The 21,174-nt window shown below is 41.3% G+C and overlaps 1 protein-coding gene across 4 annotated transcripts in view; it reads right to left on the reverse strand.

Moving 5' to 3' along the window:
• FER (FER tyrosine kinase) overlaps positions 1 to 21,174 on the reverse strand; it is a 467,424-nt gene that overhangs the window by 155,704 nt on the left and 290,546 nt on the right. For all 4 annotated transcript variants that reach the window (XM_088838427.1, XM_055430188.2, XM_088838426.1 and 1 more), the window contains one exon: positions 5,336 to 5,392. In XM_088838427.1, the coding sequence (XP_088694553.1) occupies positions 5,336 to 5,392 (57 nt within the window). The remainder of the gene's footprint in view (positions 1 to 5,335; positions 5,393 to 21,174) is intronic.

A 21,174-nucleotide genomic window follows, 5' to 3' on the forward strand; every position in this document is an offset into this window, starting at 1 on the left:
TCTGCAGTGATTTTGGAGCCCCCAAAAATAAAGTCTGACACTGTTTCCACTGTTTCCCCATGTATTTGCCATGAAGTGATGGGACCAGATGCCACGATCTTAGTTTTCTGAACACTGAGCTTTAAGCAAACTTTTTCACTCTCCTCTTTACTTTCATCAAGAGGCTCTTGAGTTCTTCACTTTCTGCCAGAAAGTGTATCTGTGTATCTGAGGTTATTGATACTTCTCCCAGCAATCTTGATTCCAGCTTGTGCTTCATCCAGCCCAGCGTTTCTCATGATAGGAACCTCCAAATCTTTAGATCCTATTACTTCCTATTGTCCATAACCCCCTTAACATCCTCGGTTTCTTCCTTATTCAGCTTAAATTCCATTGCTCATAATTACTGTCTACCATACACTCCCAGCTTCTTTATTCCTCTTAATTTACAGAACCCCCTTGTCAAATCCACAACCCAGACCAAATGTGGCATGGCCTACTCTGGGCTGATACAGTTCAGTGTGGATGGAGAAAATCCACACTGATGTTGACTAGTTTCACTTTAAGAACACATAACTCTAGGGGTCCTTAAAACTGCTCAGTAATTATTATACAGTTCCCCAGACCATGAACACTCTCATTCTAATTAACTTCTCCTCGCCCTTTGACTCCCTTCTTAAAGATCCTGTACCTCCCCTACATACTCATTCTCAGCTAATAATCTCGCTTCCTGATTTACTGAGAAAACTGAAGCACCATCCAACTCTCAGGCCCACACTGACACTCCGACCAATCTTCCTTGCTGTTACAAGACGAACTGTGCTTCTATTACAGTCAACCCTCCATTGTAAACTAAATTCCATTCCCTCTTGTCTACTCAATGACAGTATTTCAGCAATTCTCATCTTCAAAAATCATGAATTTTTCACATCATTCCCAGCTTCAAAGCAGCATGCTGCTTTTCTCAGGTTAACCAACAGCACATAAATCATTTCTTCTCCACTGTCTCTGCTTCCTTTCACAGCAAAGCTTCAGAGTTGCATTCCTGCCATCCCTATCTCCTCTCCTCCATTCTCCCTTACATACGTTCCAGCTTGGCTTTCACATAAAACACACTAAAGAAAGTGCTCAGTCACGTCACCAGGAATCGCTCCACTTGCTAAATTCAGTGACTCTCAGTCGTCGTCTCATCTGACCTCTCATCAGCAGATGCCACCACCGATCACTCCTCCTTCAAACACTTTTTTCTCTTGGCGTCTAGGGCATCCTGTCTCCCGGTTTTCTGCCTTCCTGGAGATTTCTCTTTCTCAGCCTCAATCTTCTGGCTTCTCTTCTCTGCAGCCTCTTGACTTTGAAGTGACATGTGCTCAAGCTTTCTCTCCTTTACCAAGTCTCACTCCACTGTTGGCCTAATCGAAGGAAACCACCAAGTAAGTGACAACTACCGAGTCTGTAATTTGGTCCACACCTCTTTTCTAACCTTCACACGTAATACCCAACTGTTTTCTCAACGTCTCCACTGGGAAGTCTAACAGGCAACCCTTACTATTTACATGCAAAACCCCTAATCTCAGTCCCAAAACCTGCTATACCTAAGCCGATGCCCTCTGTGTCTCACGCCCCACATAGAGTCCACCAGGATATGCAGTTGCTGCTGCTGCTGCTGCTAAGTCACTTCAGTCGTGTCCGACTCTGTGCAACCCCACCGACGGCAGCCCACCAGGCTCCCCCGTCCCTGGGATTCCCCAGGCAAGAACACTGAACGAATGCAGAACCCACCACATTCCCCCATCTCCACTGTCACTTCTCTGATCTGACCAGCAACCATCATCTTTAGTTAGGTAAGGACAAAAGCTTCCTAACCTTCCCAGCCTATTCTCAGCACGGGAGCCTGAGTTAACTGTAGAGGGTATGATCATCTCACTCCTCCAGGCAAAGTCATCCCCTAGCTTACCCTTTCACACATATTCAAAGCCAAAGTAATTACACTGACCAGCATGGCTCTACATGATCTGTACCACCTCAGCCGCTTGTTGTCTGAGTCTGTTCTTTCTTGCCTGCCTAGCTACAACAAACTGCCTCTCCCACTCAGTTCAGTTCAGTTCAGTCGCTCAGTCGTGTCTGACTCTCTGCAACCCCATGAATCACAGCATGCCAGGCCTCCCTGTCCATCACCAACTCCCGGAGTTCACTCAAACTCATGTCCATCGAGTCGGTGATGCCATCCAGCCATCTCATTCTCGGTCGTCCCCTTCTCCTCCTGCCCCCAACCTTTCCCAGCATCAGAGTCTTTTCCAGTGAGTCAACTCGTCGCATGAGGTGGCCAAAGTACTGCAGTTTCAGCTTTAGCATCAGTCCTTCCAATGAACACCCAGGATCGATCTCCCTTAGAATAGACTGGTTGGATCTCCTTGTGGTACAAGGGACTCTTAAGAATCTTCTCCAACACCACAGTTCAAAAGCATCAATTCTTGAGCCATCAGCTTTCTTCACAGTCCAACTCTCACATCCATACATGACCACGGGAAAAACCATAGCCTTGACTAGAACGGACCTTTGTTGGCAAAGTAATATCTCTGCTTTTTAATATATTATCAAGGTTGGTCATAACTTTCCTTCCAAGGAGTAAGCATCTTTTAATTTCATGGCTGCAATCAGCATCTGCAGTGATTTGGGAGCCCCCAAAAAATAAAGTCTGACACTGTTTCCACTCTTTTTCCATCTATTTCCCATGAAGTGATGGGACCTCTCCCGCTCATCAAATGTAATTTGCATTGACACTCCCTCTGCCTAAAATCCTTTTCCTCATTTGACCACATGGCTAAATCCCTTCCTGCCATGTTTTTATTGGAAAGTAACAATTTTGATAAGGCTTACCTGGATTCCCCTATTAAAAATCGCAATTCCAACCAACAGCACTCTAAATTCCTTATGTTTTCACAGGATTAGCACCTTTAACATTATGAAGTTTACCTATTTCTTATTTATTGTTTGTCTCTTTCCCTGCTAGATAGAATATAAGCTTCATAAGGGCAAGGACATTTGTCTACTTTGTTCATGGATGTATCCCGAGTTCCTTGAGGAGTGCCTGGCATACAGTAGGCATTCAATAAGTATTTGAGGAATTACTATTTTTGATTACTAGCTATCAAGCACAATATAAAGAAATATGGTGCTCAGCAAAAGTTACAGTTACCATATCAACCTTCAGTTCAGTTCAGTCGCTCAGTCGTGACCGACTCTTTGCGACCCCATGAATCATAGCCTTATGTTACTACTAAATCCCAAAGTATGTAAGTATAGGCTAATTCTCTTTTTTCTCATGCATTTTCAAGCAGTATATAATAAATATATAATAAATACTCAGAACAGGTAATGAAAATATTAAATGACAATTTTCAATTCAGAAATATCTGCTGAAACTAAGCTATGTGCTTAGTCACTCAGTCGTGTCCAACTCTTTGCAACACCACAAACTGTAGCCCACCAGGCTCCTCTGTCCATGGGGATTCTCCAGGCAATAATACTGAAGTGGGTTGTCCTACCCTCCTTCACGGGATCTTCCCAAACCAGGAATCGAACCTGGGTCTCCAGCATTGCTGGCAGATTCTTTGCCATCTGAGCCACCAGGAAGCCCAAAATTAAGCCATACATGTCTCTAAAGTTGAAGTGTCTGTTTTATTAAAATGATTAAATTTATTAAAACTGGTATATGCTACTGCCTTGTCATTGAAAATAATTATTCTTTCAAATAACCTTACGAAGTAAGGACCTAATGGATAAAATTCCTAATATGTGAAGTATCATGTATCATATATTAAACTAAACATAAAAATAACTGAAATATCTCTCTTTAACTAAAAACATTTTTGTTCCTTAGTACTGAAAAATCTGCCCTTCACAATACACTTTTTCAGTAACTGTTTTAATCTTATAACTTTATATTTAATTGTATTTTCATGGAAATTACTTTATTTTCTTTGTAATAATTTTTAGCCCAATCACTGATACTAAGTTACTTAAATAAAAAGTAGAATATTTCCTTAAGAATTATGGTTCCAATAGAGGAAATAAATATAATAGCCACTGTAGCTTGAAATTCTTTAGAATTTACTTACTAAATAAGTATTAGCAATCAACAGAAACTGTTTTCTAATGGCAATTTAATGCTTCTACTTGGAAAAATATTTTTAAAATAATAAGAATTCTGCAAAGTAGATTGTTTCAACAGGGATTCACTTTCTTAACACACAGCAAGGCTAAAAAATAGGGGAAATCTGTCAGTTCATCAAGTTTACATTTGAATCAAGAAAAGTAATGGATAATCATTTATTTCTTTACTTGAAATTCTGAGCCTTAAATTCTAGTACTGATCACTCAGAAGTATATGAGTAACAGTTTTCTCTATCTGGATTTTATACTATTTTTTCCATTGTATTATGAACCCCAACTCAATCCAAACTTCACTAATTAAGCCATCGATAAAGAAATTAATGCTTGTCTATTGGAACTCAATTATAAATGAACAATCAATGTCCGAATAACCCATTTGATTATTAGATATAATATACTTTCATATTGCCTATGAGTTGGAAGAAATTCCCAACTAGTTTGAAAGAAAGTGACTTTTACCATTTATAGTTACTTCCTCTGACCACTATCAGAGAGAGCTAGCTATGGAACAGATGTATTGAAACATGTGTCCTGTCCACATCATTTTCAGATTGAAATAACAGGGCCCACATTGTCACATACTGTGATTTATATACGTCCTGAGATCCCAAGGAGCAGTATTGCATGTTTTCTAAACTATCATGTGTAACCAGACACAGACGGATGTATTGAAACATGTGTCCTGTCCACATCATTTTCAGATTGAAATACATGGCCCGCGTTGTCACATACTGTGAGTTTACTTATGTGCTGAGATCACAAGGAGCAGTACTGCATGTTTTCTGAACTATCATGCATAACCAGACACAAATGGAATAAGACTATCAGGTGTATACATTTTTATTACCTCACAGTTTCTTTCCAAATTTCAGCTCACTAGTTTTGGTTTTACTACAATGTAATAAAAATTATTGTGACTTTTAATCCTTTCAGAGGAAAATTCACAATATACTATTTTTTTAAAAGTCAAGGTGATCATTAAACATCTCAAAGATTTTCACACTTCTTTCTCCATGAACACCACAGTATTTGTGACAGATACAGCACTGTGCTCTTCTAGGCTCACGGGCGGATATACCTTGCTGTGTGCAGGAACATTAGAAAGGCTTTGAAGAAACGAAGAACCACGGAGCTCACAATCACTATAAAGACATTTGGTCATTCAGCTCAGTGGATTACATACCTTGCCCAGTAATTCTCCTAATGTGACATCTTCGTGATTGAGAACCCACTTCTTATCCTATGGCAAAAAGAAAGAACGGCTTTTTAGCTTAAGTGAGAAATGCAATTGCTGCAAGATGCATTTGAGGCTGTGGCAAACAAACCTAAGGGATATCTCATTCATAGCATTCAATCAATGGCACATGAAGTTGTAACCTCAAGAGGTTACAAAACAGATTTAAGAAACGTTACTACACAATAGAACTTTAAGATCTACATTATAGCAAACTTTTATTAGAGTTCTCAGACTTCAAAATGATGTAACCAGAACACAGCATACACTTTCCTCCCACCATAAAGCTTAGGATATGCTGTTATTTGTCATTTCAGAATGTTGTGTCATCAGTACATGAGGAAATTCATTTTGCAATGTTAAGTTTCCAATCCTCACTTCATCGTACAGAATTATTTTTCTACCCAAACCACATTCCTAAGATCTAATTTTTCCACAGCTGGTCATGAGTTATGGCTGCATATTAGAGTGAATATAGTCCCACATCTTTCCCAAGTAATTTCCTATAACATAATAAAGCAACAAACACCAATTACAGTGTCATCAAGGTACACAAGACCAACGATGCAAACGTGTCATCACTAAAGAACGCCCCATTATCTGACCTCAAGAACTAATCACTGCTTACGGAGTATTTTATCATCAGAGGAGCGTGGTAGGCTACAGTCCATAGGGTTGCAAAAGTCAGACATGACTGAGCGACTTCATTTTTTTTATTTTTATTTTTATCATCTAAGCAGTCTCAGCTATGGGAGAACACAACGCTGCAAAGGCAGAAAGACGTGTAAGTGAAACAGGAGGAGACGACAGAGGAGACGGACTGGAGACAGGAGGGGAGGGAGGATGAGGCGAAGAAAGGGAAAGTCTGGAGTGATACGCTTCATTCTTTATTTCAAAAAATGTGCATTAAAGCACAGCATTCCCCTGACACATAGACTGAAATATAACTGACCTATAGGACCAACTGCAACACGAAGTCAAACATCTTCAAGCAAAAACTTACCCCATGGCTTTAAAATGTCCTGGACAGCCATTGTGAAGTAGTCTACCTTCCGAAACACTCTGTACCCAGCCACCACCCTCTGACAGGTCAAGAGAAGGAACAACAATGATTGTTTTGAAAGAACACTTTACACGTATGATCTGCAGGGGTTCCTTACAGGCCTCCTCAAGACGTGCTACGTTGGCATTTGGATATTTTTTTGGGCTCCAACATCACTGCGGATGCTGATTGCAGCCATGAAATTAAAAGACGCTCACTCCTTGGAAGGAAAGTTATGACCAACCTAGATAGCATATTAAAAAGCAGAGACATTACTTTGCCAACCAAGGTCCGTCTAGTCAAGGCTATTTTCCAGTGGTCATGTATGGATGTGAGAGTTGGACTGTGAAGAAAGCTGATCGCCGAAGAATTGATGCTTTTGAACTGTGGTGTTGGAGAAGACGCTTGAGAGTCCCTCGGACTGCAAGAAGATCCAACCAGTCCATTCTAAAGGAGATCAGTCCTGAGTGTTCACTGGAAGGACTGATGGTGAAGCTGAAACTCCAATACTTTGGCCACCTCATGCGACGAGTTGACTCACTGGAAAAGACTGATGCTGGGAAGGATTGGGGGCAGAAGGAGAAGGGGATGACGGAGAATGAGATGGCTGGATGGCATCACCGACTCGATGGACATGAGTTTGAGTGAACTCCGGGAGTTGGTGATGGACAGGGAGGCCCGGCATGCTGTGATTCATGGGGTCGCAAAGAGTCGGTCACGACTGAGCGACTGAACTGAACTGAATTGAACTGAAAGGCAATGGAGACCCTGAGGACTCAAGGGAAAACTTGACCTCCCTCCTAAGAATTGAATATGGTGATTTGCCCACAGTAACAGTCATTACCAGAAATAACTTTTCATGACCTATATGAATGACAGGGCAAACATCCAATTACTAAACACCTGCTCTTCTTTTCTGAGAATTACCCTCCTCTTCTCTGAAGCCTTCGGCTCCTATACGTTCCTTAGCTCAGGATGGCATATATATCTTTTAGATTCCTAACTCTAAACTTCTCATGTCTATTTATACATACAAAATTAGGATTTGATTTTTTTTCTCCTATTAATCTGTCTTGTGTCAATTTAAATCTTAGACTAGCCAGAGAATCTAGAAGGATAGAGGAAAGTTTTCTGCCTCCATGACAAGTCTTTCAACCCAAGTATAAAACCAGAACTATAAAGGTCCTGGAAGAAAACACAGGAGAATATCTTCATGACCAAGCGTGTAAGCAAAGATTTCTTAGGAGACAAAAAGCACATTAAAAAAAAAAACTTGAATTCATCAAATTAAAAACATGTGTTTCCGGAAGATCTCATAAAAAGTCCAACTACAATCTAGAAGAACATTTTTGAAACACATATAAATGACAAATCATTTCTATGCAACACAGAGAACGCATACCTCAAAAACAAGATGACAAATAACCCAATTTTAAGAAATTAGGTAGAATACTTAACAAAAGAGGATGGACAAATAGACAATAAGCACATCAAAAGATGTTTAACATCATCAGTCAGTAACATACAAAACCAAACCACAATAAGATGCCACTTCATATCATCACAATGAAGAACCTTCTATTTACAACGGCCAAGACACAGAAACAACGGACACGCCCATGGGCAGATGAATGGACAAAGGTGATGTGGTGTGTGCACACACACACACTCACACACACTCACACACACACACACGCTCAATAGATTATCAACAAACATACAGACTCTCAATGGATTATCAACACACATACACACTCTCAATGGATTATCACTCAGCCATAAAAAAGAGTGAAATAAAGCCATTTGCTGCAACATAGATAAGCCAAGAAATTATCATATGAAGTGAAGTAAGTCAAACAGAGAAAGACAAATACCATATGACATCACTATATGTGGAATCTTAAAAAATGATGCAAATGAACTCATTTACAAAACAGAAACAGATTCACAGATATAGAAAACAAATTTATGGTTACCAAAGAGGCAAAGAGGTAGGGAGGGATAAATTATTAGGAGTATAGAATCAGCAAATATAAATTATCATATATATATAATAGATAAATAAAGTCTTATTGTATACATACAGAATTAATTTGCTATACACAGAAACCAACACAACATTGTAAATTAACTATACATCAACCAGAAAACAGAAATGCCTTGAAGAGCCTCCATCTGGGAAAGGGTCCCTAACTCTGTAACTTAAATAATGGCTATGGTGTTGCTACTGCTGCGGGGTTAAAGATGATGGGTGCTACTGCCATCTTTAGGGCTGTGACAGCAGAAAGGGGATCTGGAATGCTTATTATTGCCAGAATGGCTGTTATCTAGAGGGTCACTACTGGTTTGACGTCACGAAAATAACCCTTCTACTGATGGGCAGAAAAGCACCTTAGTTGGGGAGAAGACTAACTGGATAATCAAATCACTGCAATTGAGGAGGAGTCTGTTAAGAGTAAGATTGCTCTTAAATCTGTTTTAGCTAAAAACGAAGATCAAAAGAAAAGAGCCTAGAGCCTCAGAATTTAGATTTGTGAGTCTGTCTGTAAGAGGAAGGCACAAAATACCCAAAGAGAATCCAGTGACAATTTGATAGCTGCAATTTCGCAGAAATATGGACAGAGGGGCAAACTCCAATCTATCAAACTGGGAAAAGGGAGAAGCACTTGACACATCCCTGAAGAGGGGAACGATCCAACTCCTCCCTTACAAAATACATGGAATACTCCTACTGGGGCTGCTGAATGGTTGAGAAAGGCAAGCAACTTGAGGTACACGATGACACTAAAGCTTCACCGAACACTACGCCTCTGACCCGGGCGATGATGAATATGGTAACAAAGAAGGTTTTCTATAACTTTATCGCTGGGGAAAACAGAGAGTCAACAGGCAGAAACTCCATCAGAAGAGAATTCCAAGGTAAGGCAGGGAACAGAGACCCTGAGTCACACGGAGTTTGGAGCATGGAGAGGTGCTGAAAGAGACTGGACCCGTGACTTGCCCATCGCTGTTACTGGCCTCTCTTCTTCTCCCCTTAGCTCCACAGGAAAGAAAAGCCACACTCAGAAGGACTGTCAGAAACAGCTGCAGCTCACTCCTCAACAACTGTCCCAGACCTGGTGTGTTCTACAGAGATTACAAGGCTTCCCTGGTGGCCGAAAGGCAAAGAATCCGCCTGCAGTGCGGGGATGTGGGTTCGATCCCTGGGTTGGGATGATGTCCTGGAGAAAGGCATGGCATCCACTCCAGTCTTCTTTCTGGAAAAAGCCCATGGACAGAGGAGCCTGGTGGGCCACAATCTATGGGACTGTAAAGAGCCAGATACAACTGAGCCCACATGGAGATTATACCACATATTCTTATCTTTATCTATTCTTTATCTTTATCTGCCCCTCTGCTTTCTATAGAGGGGCAAGTAGATCTGTGCAACCTTCTTGAATGTGGAGAACAATCAAGAGGAATGGATGCAGACTGCCTGCAAGAAACACGAGCGGCAGTGTCTCCCCCGGTTTCACAGATTTCCTAGTACTGAATGAAAACGAAAGCTGCACCAAAGTATAAGTCAACAGAAATAAAAGACATAAAACTATGAATCAAGATTGTAATGAATAGAGTTAACAGTTTTGTTTCATCTGCTTGCTAGTGATTTATCACCATTATATCTACAAACCTACATTAAAAACTAATGATTAAATTTCCCTGATGCAAAAGCTATAAAATACTTGATTTAGACTGTTCAAATATTCTTGACATTAGGGTTTTATGCTTTAATTCATAAGTACTAACATTTCAATACTATGATGAAAGAAACTTATACTTTCTCCATTTATCAGTTACCTGTGAAAATGAAAAATAAAATTTTTGAAACATCAAATTATTTGGTCTAAATTGGACAACTCATTTTGAAAGCGGGAAATGGAAGGAAACTCTAAAACCTTAATACATTTTCTAAACTGCGAATTTCTGCGGAATTCCCTGGTGATCTTGTGGTCAGGACTTGGTGATTTCACTCTCAAGGTCCCAGCTTCGATCCCCTGTCAGAAACTAAGATCCCACAAGCCTTGTAGCATGCTTCCCATCCACACACACAAAAAGAATTTCTAGGTTTTGTCAACTGATCAGAATATTCTTTAAAACTGCCTAAGAGCAGACTGATTATATTCTTTGCAGCCAAAGATGGAGAAGCTCTATACAGTCAGCAAAAACAAAACTGGGAGCTGACTGTGGCTCAGATCATGAACTCCTCATTGCCAAAATCATACTGACACTGAAGAAAGTAGGGAAAACCACTAGACCATTCAGGTATGACCTAAATCAAATCCCTTATGATTATACAGTGGAAGTGAGAAATAGATTTAAGGGACCAGATCTGGTAGAAAGAGTGCTTCATGAACTATGGACGGAGATTCGTGACATTGTACAGGAGACAAGGGTCAAGATCATCCCCATGGAAAAGAAATGCAAAAAAGCAAAATGGCTGTCTGAGGAGGCCTTACAAATATCTCTGAAAAGAAGAAAAGCAATCCTTACTCCTTGGAAGGAAAGTTATGACCAACCTTGATAATATATTAAAAAGCAGAGACATTACTTTGCCAACCAAGGTCCATCTAGTCAAGGCTATGGTTTTTCCCGTGGTCATGTATGGATGTGAGAGTTGGACTGTGAAGAAAGCTGATCACCAAAGAATCAATGCTTTTGAACTGTGGTGTTGGAGAAGACTCTTGAGAGTCCCTTGTACCGCAAGGAGATCCAACCAGTCCATTCTAAAGGAGATCGATCCTGGGTGTTCATTGGAAGGACTGATGCTAAAGCTGAAACTGCAATATTTTGGCCACCTCATGTGACGAGTTGATTCACTGGAAAAGACTCTAATTCTGGGAAAGATTGGGGGCGGGAGAAGGGGACGACAGAGGATGACATGGCTGGATGGCATCACTGACTCGATGGACATGAGTTTGAGTGAACTCTGGGAGTTGGTGATGGCTAGGGAGGCCTGGCGTGCTGTGATTCATGGGGTCGCAAAGAGTCGGACATGACTGAGTGACTGAACTGAACTGAATAACTAGAGTAGTCAAGGATCTTTTCATGTGCCTGTGTCTTCGTTGGGAAAAAAAAGTCTATTTAGCTTTCCTGCCCATTTTTTGATTGGCCTGCTTGCCTTTTTGATAGTGAGTTTATGAGTGATCTATATTTTAGATATTAATCTTCTGTGGGTGGAATCATTTACAAGTAATGTCTCCCATTCCATAGGCTGTCTTTTGGATTTGTTAATGATTTCCTTTGTTGAGCAAAAGCTTTTAAGTTTCATTCAGTTCAGTTCAGTTCAGTTGCTCAGTCGTGTCCGACTCTTTGCGACCCCATGAATCACAGCACGCCAGGCCTCCCCGTCCATCACCAACTCCCGGAGTTCACTCAAACTCATGTCCATTGAGTCGGTGATGCCATCCGGCCATCTCATTCTCTGTTGTCCCCGTCTCCTCCCACCCCCAATCCTTCCTAGCATCAGACTCTTTTCCAGTGAGTTTCATTAGGTTCCATCTATTTGGTTTTGCTTTTATTTTTCACCTTGATAGAATGAACTAAATATTCCTACAATTTGTGTCAAAGAGTATTTGGTCTCTGTTCTCTTCTAGGAGTTCTGTGGTGCCATGTCTTACCTTTAGGTCTTTACTTTTGTCTTCACAAAAATTTTGTGACCATTGTTAGTGAATAGTCTAACTTCATTGTTTTACACATAACTGTCCAGCTTTTCCAGCACTACATATTGGGATTTTAATATTTCACAAACTCCCCAGTTTTCATACCCTTGAACAGAAGGCAACTAAGAGAAAAAGTCCTGCCGTGAATTTCAAGGCTCATGTGAATAAGGTTCGCACAAGACAAGCACAGCACTGGCAGCTCTGTATCATCCACATGTCCTGATCTTCCCAGAGACTCACCATCCTAAAGGATGCCTCTCCTCCAGAACTTCCTACCCTCCTATCCACGCCAAATCCCATCTTTAACAGAGTACAGAGCTGTTACTCTTTCTGTATTTAAATCTTCCCCATATATATATTTGTTCACAAAGTCTAAACTACTCATTGAATGTAAAAACACATTTGTTTACATTTCAAAAGGTAACACCAGTTATACCCTCTTTATTAAAGACAAAAAAGAAATGGGCAATTATAAGTTAACAGCTAAGATAAACAACTAGATGACTGAGGGAGGCTAGACAAATATTCAATATAGTTAACAGATTATTAACATTGGGGTTTTATCTTAATATTTAGTTATTACATTAATATAATATTTAGTGTCTTTTTAGTGACTTCAGACTGAACCGTTTTGTAATATAGTACATACCTGTGCTTCCACGGCCTCCACTAGACTTAGGACACTAGGAGATCTTTCACTAGGAGATTTATGACACAATGTGCATCTGGAATTCACCCTCATTACTAAGAGAGGAGGTGTTTCATTACTTGGGAGAAGAAAATATTCCAATGGGCTCTGGCAGTAATACCCGTACTCTTTATATTCTTTAAGATTAGTACAATCAGCATAAAATTACTTTTTCCCCCAAAAAGCCATTGGAATGCACCGAATACTTCTGTATTTCTAAATAGATAATTTAAGTCTAGGGCTTCCCTGGTGGCTTAGATGGTAAAGAGTCTGCCTGCAATGCGGGAGACCTGGGTTCGATCCCTGGGTTGGGAAGATCCCCTGGAAAAGGAAATGGCAACCCACTCCCGTACTGTTGCCTGGAAAATTCCATGGACAGAGGAGCCTGGTGGGCTACAGTCCATGGGGTCACAAAGAGTCGGACACGACTAAGCGACTTCACTTTTTACCGTAAGTTTTATCAAAGAGACACAGTAATTACAGTGACAAACATTGCTAGAAACACTCCTGATATCTAAAAAAATCTTTCAAGAATAATTTTTAACGCTGAATTGTTTAAATACTTAGGACACTTACAGTTCCCTAAAAATAAACTGAAATTTGAAAAACTAAGTATTCTAATGTCATATTCTTAGGAGTGATGTATCTTGAGGCCAAATTTCTTATCTGTGAATGTGTTCAACCCTTGTTAATCACATACTTCTAGGGAAAATGGTAATTCTGTAAGAAAATGTGAATAATTCATGTGTAAAATCAGTTGTAAGAAATGAATTTAACTAACCAGGCTTACTGTCTGTGTTTTACACAATATTTCAAAGTAAATATAAGAATAAAATGTAAGTAAAGCAACAGAGATTAAAAGGTCCATTAAGAGTTAATCCAATTTTAGCACCATAATCTAAAAGCAGAATACCATGACCATTCTATTTGGTAACTCAGACCTTATTTCTTATTTCTCGGAAAACCTTTGGCTTTCAGAAATAAATTAGTAAATACAGACAAAAGTAGAAGCAGATGCTGAAACATTAAATAGCAATATTGATTAAAATGCTTCACAGAGTGAATTAAAGGTAAATTTTTTGTCTGAAACAAGGTTAAAATTCATAGCTAAGCCATCAGGTAATTTCTAAATTTATTCCTTATATTAGAGTGAATTTTTATATGTCAATCTTTCTTACAATGAAACATTTCATAATAAATATCAGAGAAAGGATTTAAATCACAGAAATTCGTATAAAAGAAATGTGGAAGTTTATTCAATAGATTCATTATAGACTATAACTTCTAACTTCATCCATTCTAGTCCCAGAATTGCAAAAAAATTAACCGTCTTGAGATCCATTCCTTTGCTTTCCTTTCCTTTTCTGAAAGGAATGCAAATAAACGAGGCACAGAAGAGTGAACAGCGGGACCCGCCTGGCACTGCTGAGGCAGAGTACAGTGGAGGCAGTGACACTCGTCTGGAAGAGAGCAGGGCCTCTAAGCTGAGCAGTCAGAAGGTCTGGTCCACTTCACATATAATACACATGATGGACTCGAAACAGTCAGAGAGACTACTGTGGCTGCTGCTGCTGCTGAGTCACTTCAGTCGTGTCCGACTCTGTGCGACCCCAGGGACTGCAGCCCACCAGGCTCCTCTATCCGTGGGATTTTCCAGGCAAGAATACTGAAGTGGGGTGCCATTGCCTTCTCCCAGAGAGACTACGAGGAAAGATTTTTCCAGAACTCACCCTGAGACACATATAATACACAAGAAGATACAGAACAGTCTGGAATACACCAGGCCATGGACTGGAAGAAGCACAAGCTGGAATCAAGATTGCTGGGAGAAATATCAATAACCTCAGATATGCAGATGACACCACCCTTATGGCAGAAAGTGAAGAGGGACTAAAAAGCCTCTTGATGAAAGTGAAAGAGGAGAGTGAAAAGGATGGTCTGAAGCTCAACATTCAGAAAACAAAGATCATGGCATCTGGTCCCATCACTTCATGGGAAATAGATGGGGAAACAGTGGAAACAGTGTCAGACTTTATTTTTTGGGGCTCCAAAATCACTGCAGATGCTGATTGCAGCCATGAAATTAAAAGACGCTTACTCCTTGGAAGGAAAGTTATGACCAACCTAGATAGCATATTAAAAAGCAGAGACATTACTTTGCCAACCAAGGTCCGTCTAGTCAAGGCTATGGTTTTTCCCGTGGTCATGTATGGATGTGAGAGTTGGACTGTGAAGAAAGCTGAGTGCCGAAGAATTGATGCTTTTGAACTGTGGTGCTGGAGAAGACTCTTGAGAGTCCCTTGGACTGCAAGGAGATCCAACCAGTCCATTCTAGAGGAGATCAATCCTGGGTGTTCATTGGAAGGACTGATGCTAAAACTGAAACTCCAATACTTTGGCCACCTCATGTGACGAGTTGACTCACTGGAAAAGACTCTGATGCTGGGAAGCATTGGGGGCGGGAGGAGATGGGGATGACAGAGAATGAGATGGCTGGATGGCATCGCCAACTCGATGGACATGAGTTTGAGTGAACTCTGGGAATTGGTGATGGACAGGGAGGCCTGGCGTGCTGTGATTCATGGGGTTGCAAAGAGTCGGACACGACTGAGCAACTGAACTGAACTGAACTGATGGCAACTTATTAAAACAAAGCCAAAACAGTGAAATAGCATGTTGCGGAAACAATGGAAGCTGAGATACAACTCAGCCTGGCTCTGAATCCATCCTAATTTTATATTTATGCACATACACAGAAACACACACTGAGTTGTACTAGAAATTCAAAGATATATGAGTTCAAAGGGCAGTTAAACACAGTTCTTGTTCTCAAACGCTTTAATATAAGCATATGGAGAATAAAGAGTCAGAATCATGAACAGTCTAGAGCTAGAACACTAATAAGACACACGTGGTCTATATAAAGACGCATAAAAAGGCTTCACAGAGGAGGCATAAAGCTTTCTCAGATTTCTCAGAGTAACTTTTCCTTAACCTCCTACAAGCTACAAAACTATGAAAACCATAAAGTTCTTGCTTTAGGTGTTCAGAAGTTGCTTACAGCGCTTGCTACTCCCTACAGTCCTTGAAAGCATAAAGGTTAAATGGAAGCTTATTTTGCTGGGGGAAAAAAAAAAAGCACAGGAGGTAAGCGTACCTGTGCAGGAGTGAAACACAGGGGTTGGTCAGGGATCCCGAAGTTTCTTTATCTGTAGCTAATGATTGTCATCATTCCACTGATACTTTCTTCTTCTAGAAACTAGATGGTCTGTTTTTCTAATTCCATTCCCAAAAATATTTCTCCTAGTATACCAGGCAGTAGTCTCGGACATAAGCCATAAAAGTCACCACTCCTATGGAACTCAGTACTGGAGGGGAAGAGATGAAAAGCTAGGGAGATATATAGTCCTGGAATTTCAAGACAGACTCAAAACATAAGGGTATATTCTATTAGACCCTTATGACAAGGTGGTGACAACCCAAACATTAAATACATGACCAATAAATTTAAGAATCCAAATGTCATTGCAAGCACTGCTTCTCTGGGAAAGTTCCTCTCCAAAGAATAAACTTTCAGAGTACACACTGTTCAAAATGTTAAAGTGTCACATGAGTAACAGATGTTAAAAGTCAGAGAAAGTAATCCATATTGCATTTGAGAACTTCAGTTCAGTTCAGTCGCTCAGTCGTGCCCGACTCTTTGCAACCCCATGAATCACAGCACACCAGGCCTCCCTGTCCATCACCAACTCCCGGAGTTCACTCAAACTCATGTCCATCGAGTCAGTGATGCCATCCAGCCATCTCATTCTCTGTCGGCCCCATCTCCTCCCACCCCCAATCTCTCCTAGCATCAGACTCTTTTCCTCATGAAAGAAGTAAAAAAAAGAGTCTTGAACAGGGTTATAATTCTGATACACTATAAGGAGAAAGTAACTTCAATAAATACACAGGGAAAAGCACAGACTGTCTAAAAAGAGTAAATACACCAACATTGTGTTGTTTAGTCACTAAGTCCTGTTCAACCCTTTTGAGAACCCCTGGACTATAGCCCACGAGGCTCCTCTGTCCATCGGATCTTCGAAGAAAAAATACTGGAATGGGTTGCCGTTTCCTTCTCCAGGGGATCTTCCTGACCCATGTTTCCTGGTAGGAAGGTTCTTTACCACTGAGCCACCAGGGAAGCCCTCACGCCAATATTGTGCACCCCTAAGTTTTTAAAGGCAGTAGTACTGGGTATGGCAAATAGATGGGGAAACAGTGGAAACAGTGAGAGACTTCATTTTTGGGGGCTCCAAAATCACTGCACATAGTGATTGCAGCCATGAAATTAAAAGATGCTTATGCCTTGGAAGGAAAGTTATGACCAACCTAGCCAGCACATTAAAAAGCAGAGACATTACTTTGTCAACAAAGGTCCATCTAGTCAAGGCTATAGATTTTCCAGTAGTCATACATGCATGTGAGAGTTGGACCATAAAGAAAGCTGAGCACCGAAGAATTGATGCTTTTCAACTGTGGCATTGGAGAAGACTCCTGAGAGTACCTCGGACTGCAAGGAGATGCAACCAGTCCATCCTAAAGGAAATCAGTCCTGGGTGTTCATTGGAGGGACTGATGCTGAAGCTGAAACTCCAATACTTTGGCCCCCTGATTCGAAGAACTGATTCATGTGAAAAAGACTCTGATGCTGGGAAAGACTGAGGGCAGGAGAAGAAGGGGAGGACAGAGGATGAGATGGTTGGATGGCACCACCGACTCAATGGACATGAGTCTGGGTAAACTTCGGGAGCTGGTGATGGACAGGGAGGCCTGGTATGCTGGGGTTCACGGGGTCGCAAAGAGTCAGACACGACTGAGCGATGAACTGAACTGACTGGGTAGGAAAACTAGAGATACACTTTCTGACCAAACTACGGAGAGTTCAAGTACCAAGTAATCTAGTGGTCAGTCACTGAATCTTATACCCAGCTGTCTCTACACTTTTATCACTCTTTTTTTTTTTTTTAACGTGATGTAGTCACTGGGCAAACTGGTGTAAATACAGTTGTCCCTGCTATAAACCAGGAAATAAGGAAGAGACGATGAGAGAACCCTGAACGGAGGTATGAGGAAGGTGAACCGCACTGAACCCCAGGGACGGGGACACGGTCGTGGCAGGATGTCCCCCAAACAACAAAGGAGGCTTGACTCTCAGAGTGACTACAGAAGACAGTGCAGAGGGGCCCACTGCTCTCCGGGTCACACGTCTGTCCTGCCCAGCATGAGGTAAACCCAGCACCAGCTGAGAGGGGCCGGTGTGGAGTTCGGGGGATACAAGCAGTCAGGGGCAACCCTCTCTTTCCCTCCGGGAATGAGACTCCCTGCCCTGCCAAGAAGTATGGGGGCGGCTCAGAAAGCAAGGGCAGGAGGGACCCCAGAACAACAGCAGCCAAGACTGGGAAGTCCTTGGTCCCAGAGACCTGATACTTCTCTCCCAGACCAAGAGTTACCAAAGCAGTTAGGCTGCTGGTGAGGGAAATGCTGCCAGACAAAATCAGCCTTGCCTGGGAAACCTCTTTCCCCACAGATCTAAGACTTCCCATCTCCTTCCCAGACATGGGCAGCTAGAATTGGAAGGGAACTGACAGAACCCGACCACAGGCACCCAGCCCGTGAAGGGCTCTCTGCTCCTTACGGGCAGCGGAGTTTCGCCAAACAAGCACCAGGCAGCCTATGTGCCCAACACTGCGGTCCACCACAGGGAGAGGAGCAGGTGGAAATCAGGTAAACCAGCAAAGCAAAGTCACATCACAAAGGCTCCGAGAAGTGAACGGTCGCTTAAACCACAGCCCGCAAAAGCAAGCCAGGTCTTACATGCCAAACCTAAACCAGGTGACTGCCCACCTGTAAAAACAGAAGATTTAGAGGAGAACGTAGGCAAAACACTCTCTGACATAAATCACAGCAGGATCCTCCAAGACCCACCTCCCAGAATATTGGAAATAAAAGCAAAAATAAACAAATGGGACCTAATTAAAATCAAAAGCTTCTGCACAGCAAAGGAGACTATAAGCAAGGTGAAAAGACAGCCTTCAGAATGGGAGAAAATAACAGCAAATGAAGCAACTGATAAAGGATTAATCTCCAAAATATACAAGCAGCTCCTGCAGCTCAATTCCAGAAAAATAAATGACCCAATCAAAAAATGGGCCAAAGAACTAAAGACATTTCTCCAAAGAAGACATAAAGATGGCTAACAAACACATGAAAAAATGCTCAACACCCCTCATAATCAGAGAAATGCAAATCAAAACCACAATGAGATACCATTTCACACCAGTCAGAATGGCTGCTATCCAAAAGTCTACATGCAATAAATACTGGAGAGGGTGTGGAGAGAAGGGAAGCCTCTTACACTGTTGGTGGGAATGCAAACTAGTACAGCCACTATGGAGAACAGTGTGGAGATTCCTCAAAAAACTGGAAATAGAACTGCCATATGATCCAGCAATTGCACTCCTGGGCATACACACCGAGGAAACCAGAATTGAAAGAGACACATGTACTACAATGTTCATCGCAGCACTGTTTATAATAGCCAGGACATGGAAGCAACCTAGATGTCCATCTGCAGACGAATGGATAAGAAAGCTTTGGTACATATACACAATGGAGTATTACTCAGCCACTAAAAAGAATGCATTTGAACCAGTTCTAATGAGGTGGATGAAACTAGAGCCTATTATACAGAGTGAAGTAAGCCAGAAAGAAAACACCAATACAATATACTAACACATATATATGGAATTTAGAAAGATGCAAATGATAACCCTGTATACGAGACAGCAAAAGAGACACAGATGTATAGAACAGTCTTTGGGACTCTGTGGGAGAGGGTGAGGGTGGGATGGTTTGGGAGAATGGCATTGCAACATGTATATTATCATAAGTGAAATGAATTGCCAGTTCAGGGTTGATGCATGTTACAGGATGCTCGGGGCTGGTATGTGGGGATGACCCAGAGGGAGGATAAGGGGAGGAGGGAAGTAGAAGGAGGGTTCAGGAGGGGGAACTCATGTACACCCGGGGTGGATTCATGTCAATGTATGGCAAAACCAACCAATATAATATTGTAAAATAATTAGTCTCCAATAAAAATTAAAAAATAAATAAATAAATAGGACCCAGAGTCTCCTAGTCGGAGAAGGCAATAGCAAGCCACTCCAGTACTCTTGCCTAGAAAACCCCATGGATGGAGAAGCCTGGTAGGCTGCAATCCATGGGGTCGGTACGAGTCAGACATGACTGAGCAACTTCACTTTCACTTTTCATTTTCACACATTGCAGAAGGAAATGGCAACCCACTCCAGTGTTCTTGCCTGGAGAATCCCAGGGATGGGGGAGCCTGGTGGGCTGCTGTCTATGGGGTCATACAGAGTCGGACACAGCTGAAGTGACTTAGCAGCAACAGCAGCAGCAGAGTCTCCTAACAAAATAAAATGTTCAGAGTACAAACAGAATCATCCATCAAACCCACAGCCAAGGAAATCACAACCCGAATGAGAAAAGACAGTCAACTGACATCAAAACTGGGACAGATCAGATGTTGGGATCATCTCTCAAGAATTTCAAAGCAGCTAAAAGAATACCTCAACAATCAAACGCTCAAAATAAAAACAGATTAACTCAGCAATGGAAACAGAAGTTACAAACCCGAAAACGTTGATTTATTTGGAGCGGAGGCATTGTTTTTGAGAAAACATGTCCTGTTCAGTTCAGTTCAGTTCAGTTCAGTCGCTCAGTCATGTCCGACTCTCCGCGACCCCATGAATCACAGCACGCCAGGCCTCCCTGTCCCTCACCAAGTAGGTTGTCTAAAAATAAAACGCGTTTAAACTAATTGGAATAAAAAAATAACTCAGGAGGAAAAATAAATCGACTGAATGAGCCGATGGTAAAATGAAGATGACAGAAGATAGAATCACTGGACTTGGCCACAGACCAATAGAATTTACTCACTTTAAACAAAGAAAAAAGTTTTTTAAAAGGAACAGTGCCTTGGAGATGCATGGGACAATACAAAAGGCCCAAGCTTTGTATCAGAGAGTCTCAGAAGGAAGGGAGAGACAAAGAGTCTGTCATGCTGCAAACTACTGAAACAAATAATGGTTGAAAATTTCCCAAATCAGATCAAAGACACAAATCTACAAATTCAAGAAGCTGAAACAAACTTACATAGGATAAACCCAAAGAAATCAGTTCAACTAAGACATAAAATTACACTTCTGAAAATTAAGGACAAAGAAAAAGTCTGGCTTCAAAGGCAGATTTCTCCCTCTGAAGCTATGGAGTTCAGGAGGTAGCACAGATTTTCAAA

The sequence above is a fragment of the Moschus berezovskii genome, chromosome 8, assembly GCF_049115385.1.
Source record: "Moschus berezovskii isolate FMDL1 chromosome 8, NW_MosBer_1.0, whole genome shotgun sequence".
Classification (NCBI taxonomy): domain Eukaryota; kingdom Metazoa; phylum Chordata; class Mammalia; order Artiodactyla; family Moschidae; genus Moschus; species Moschus berezovskii.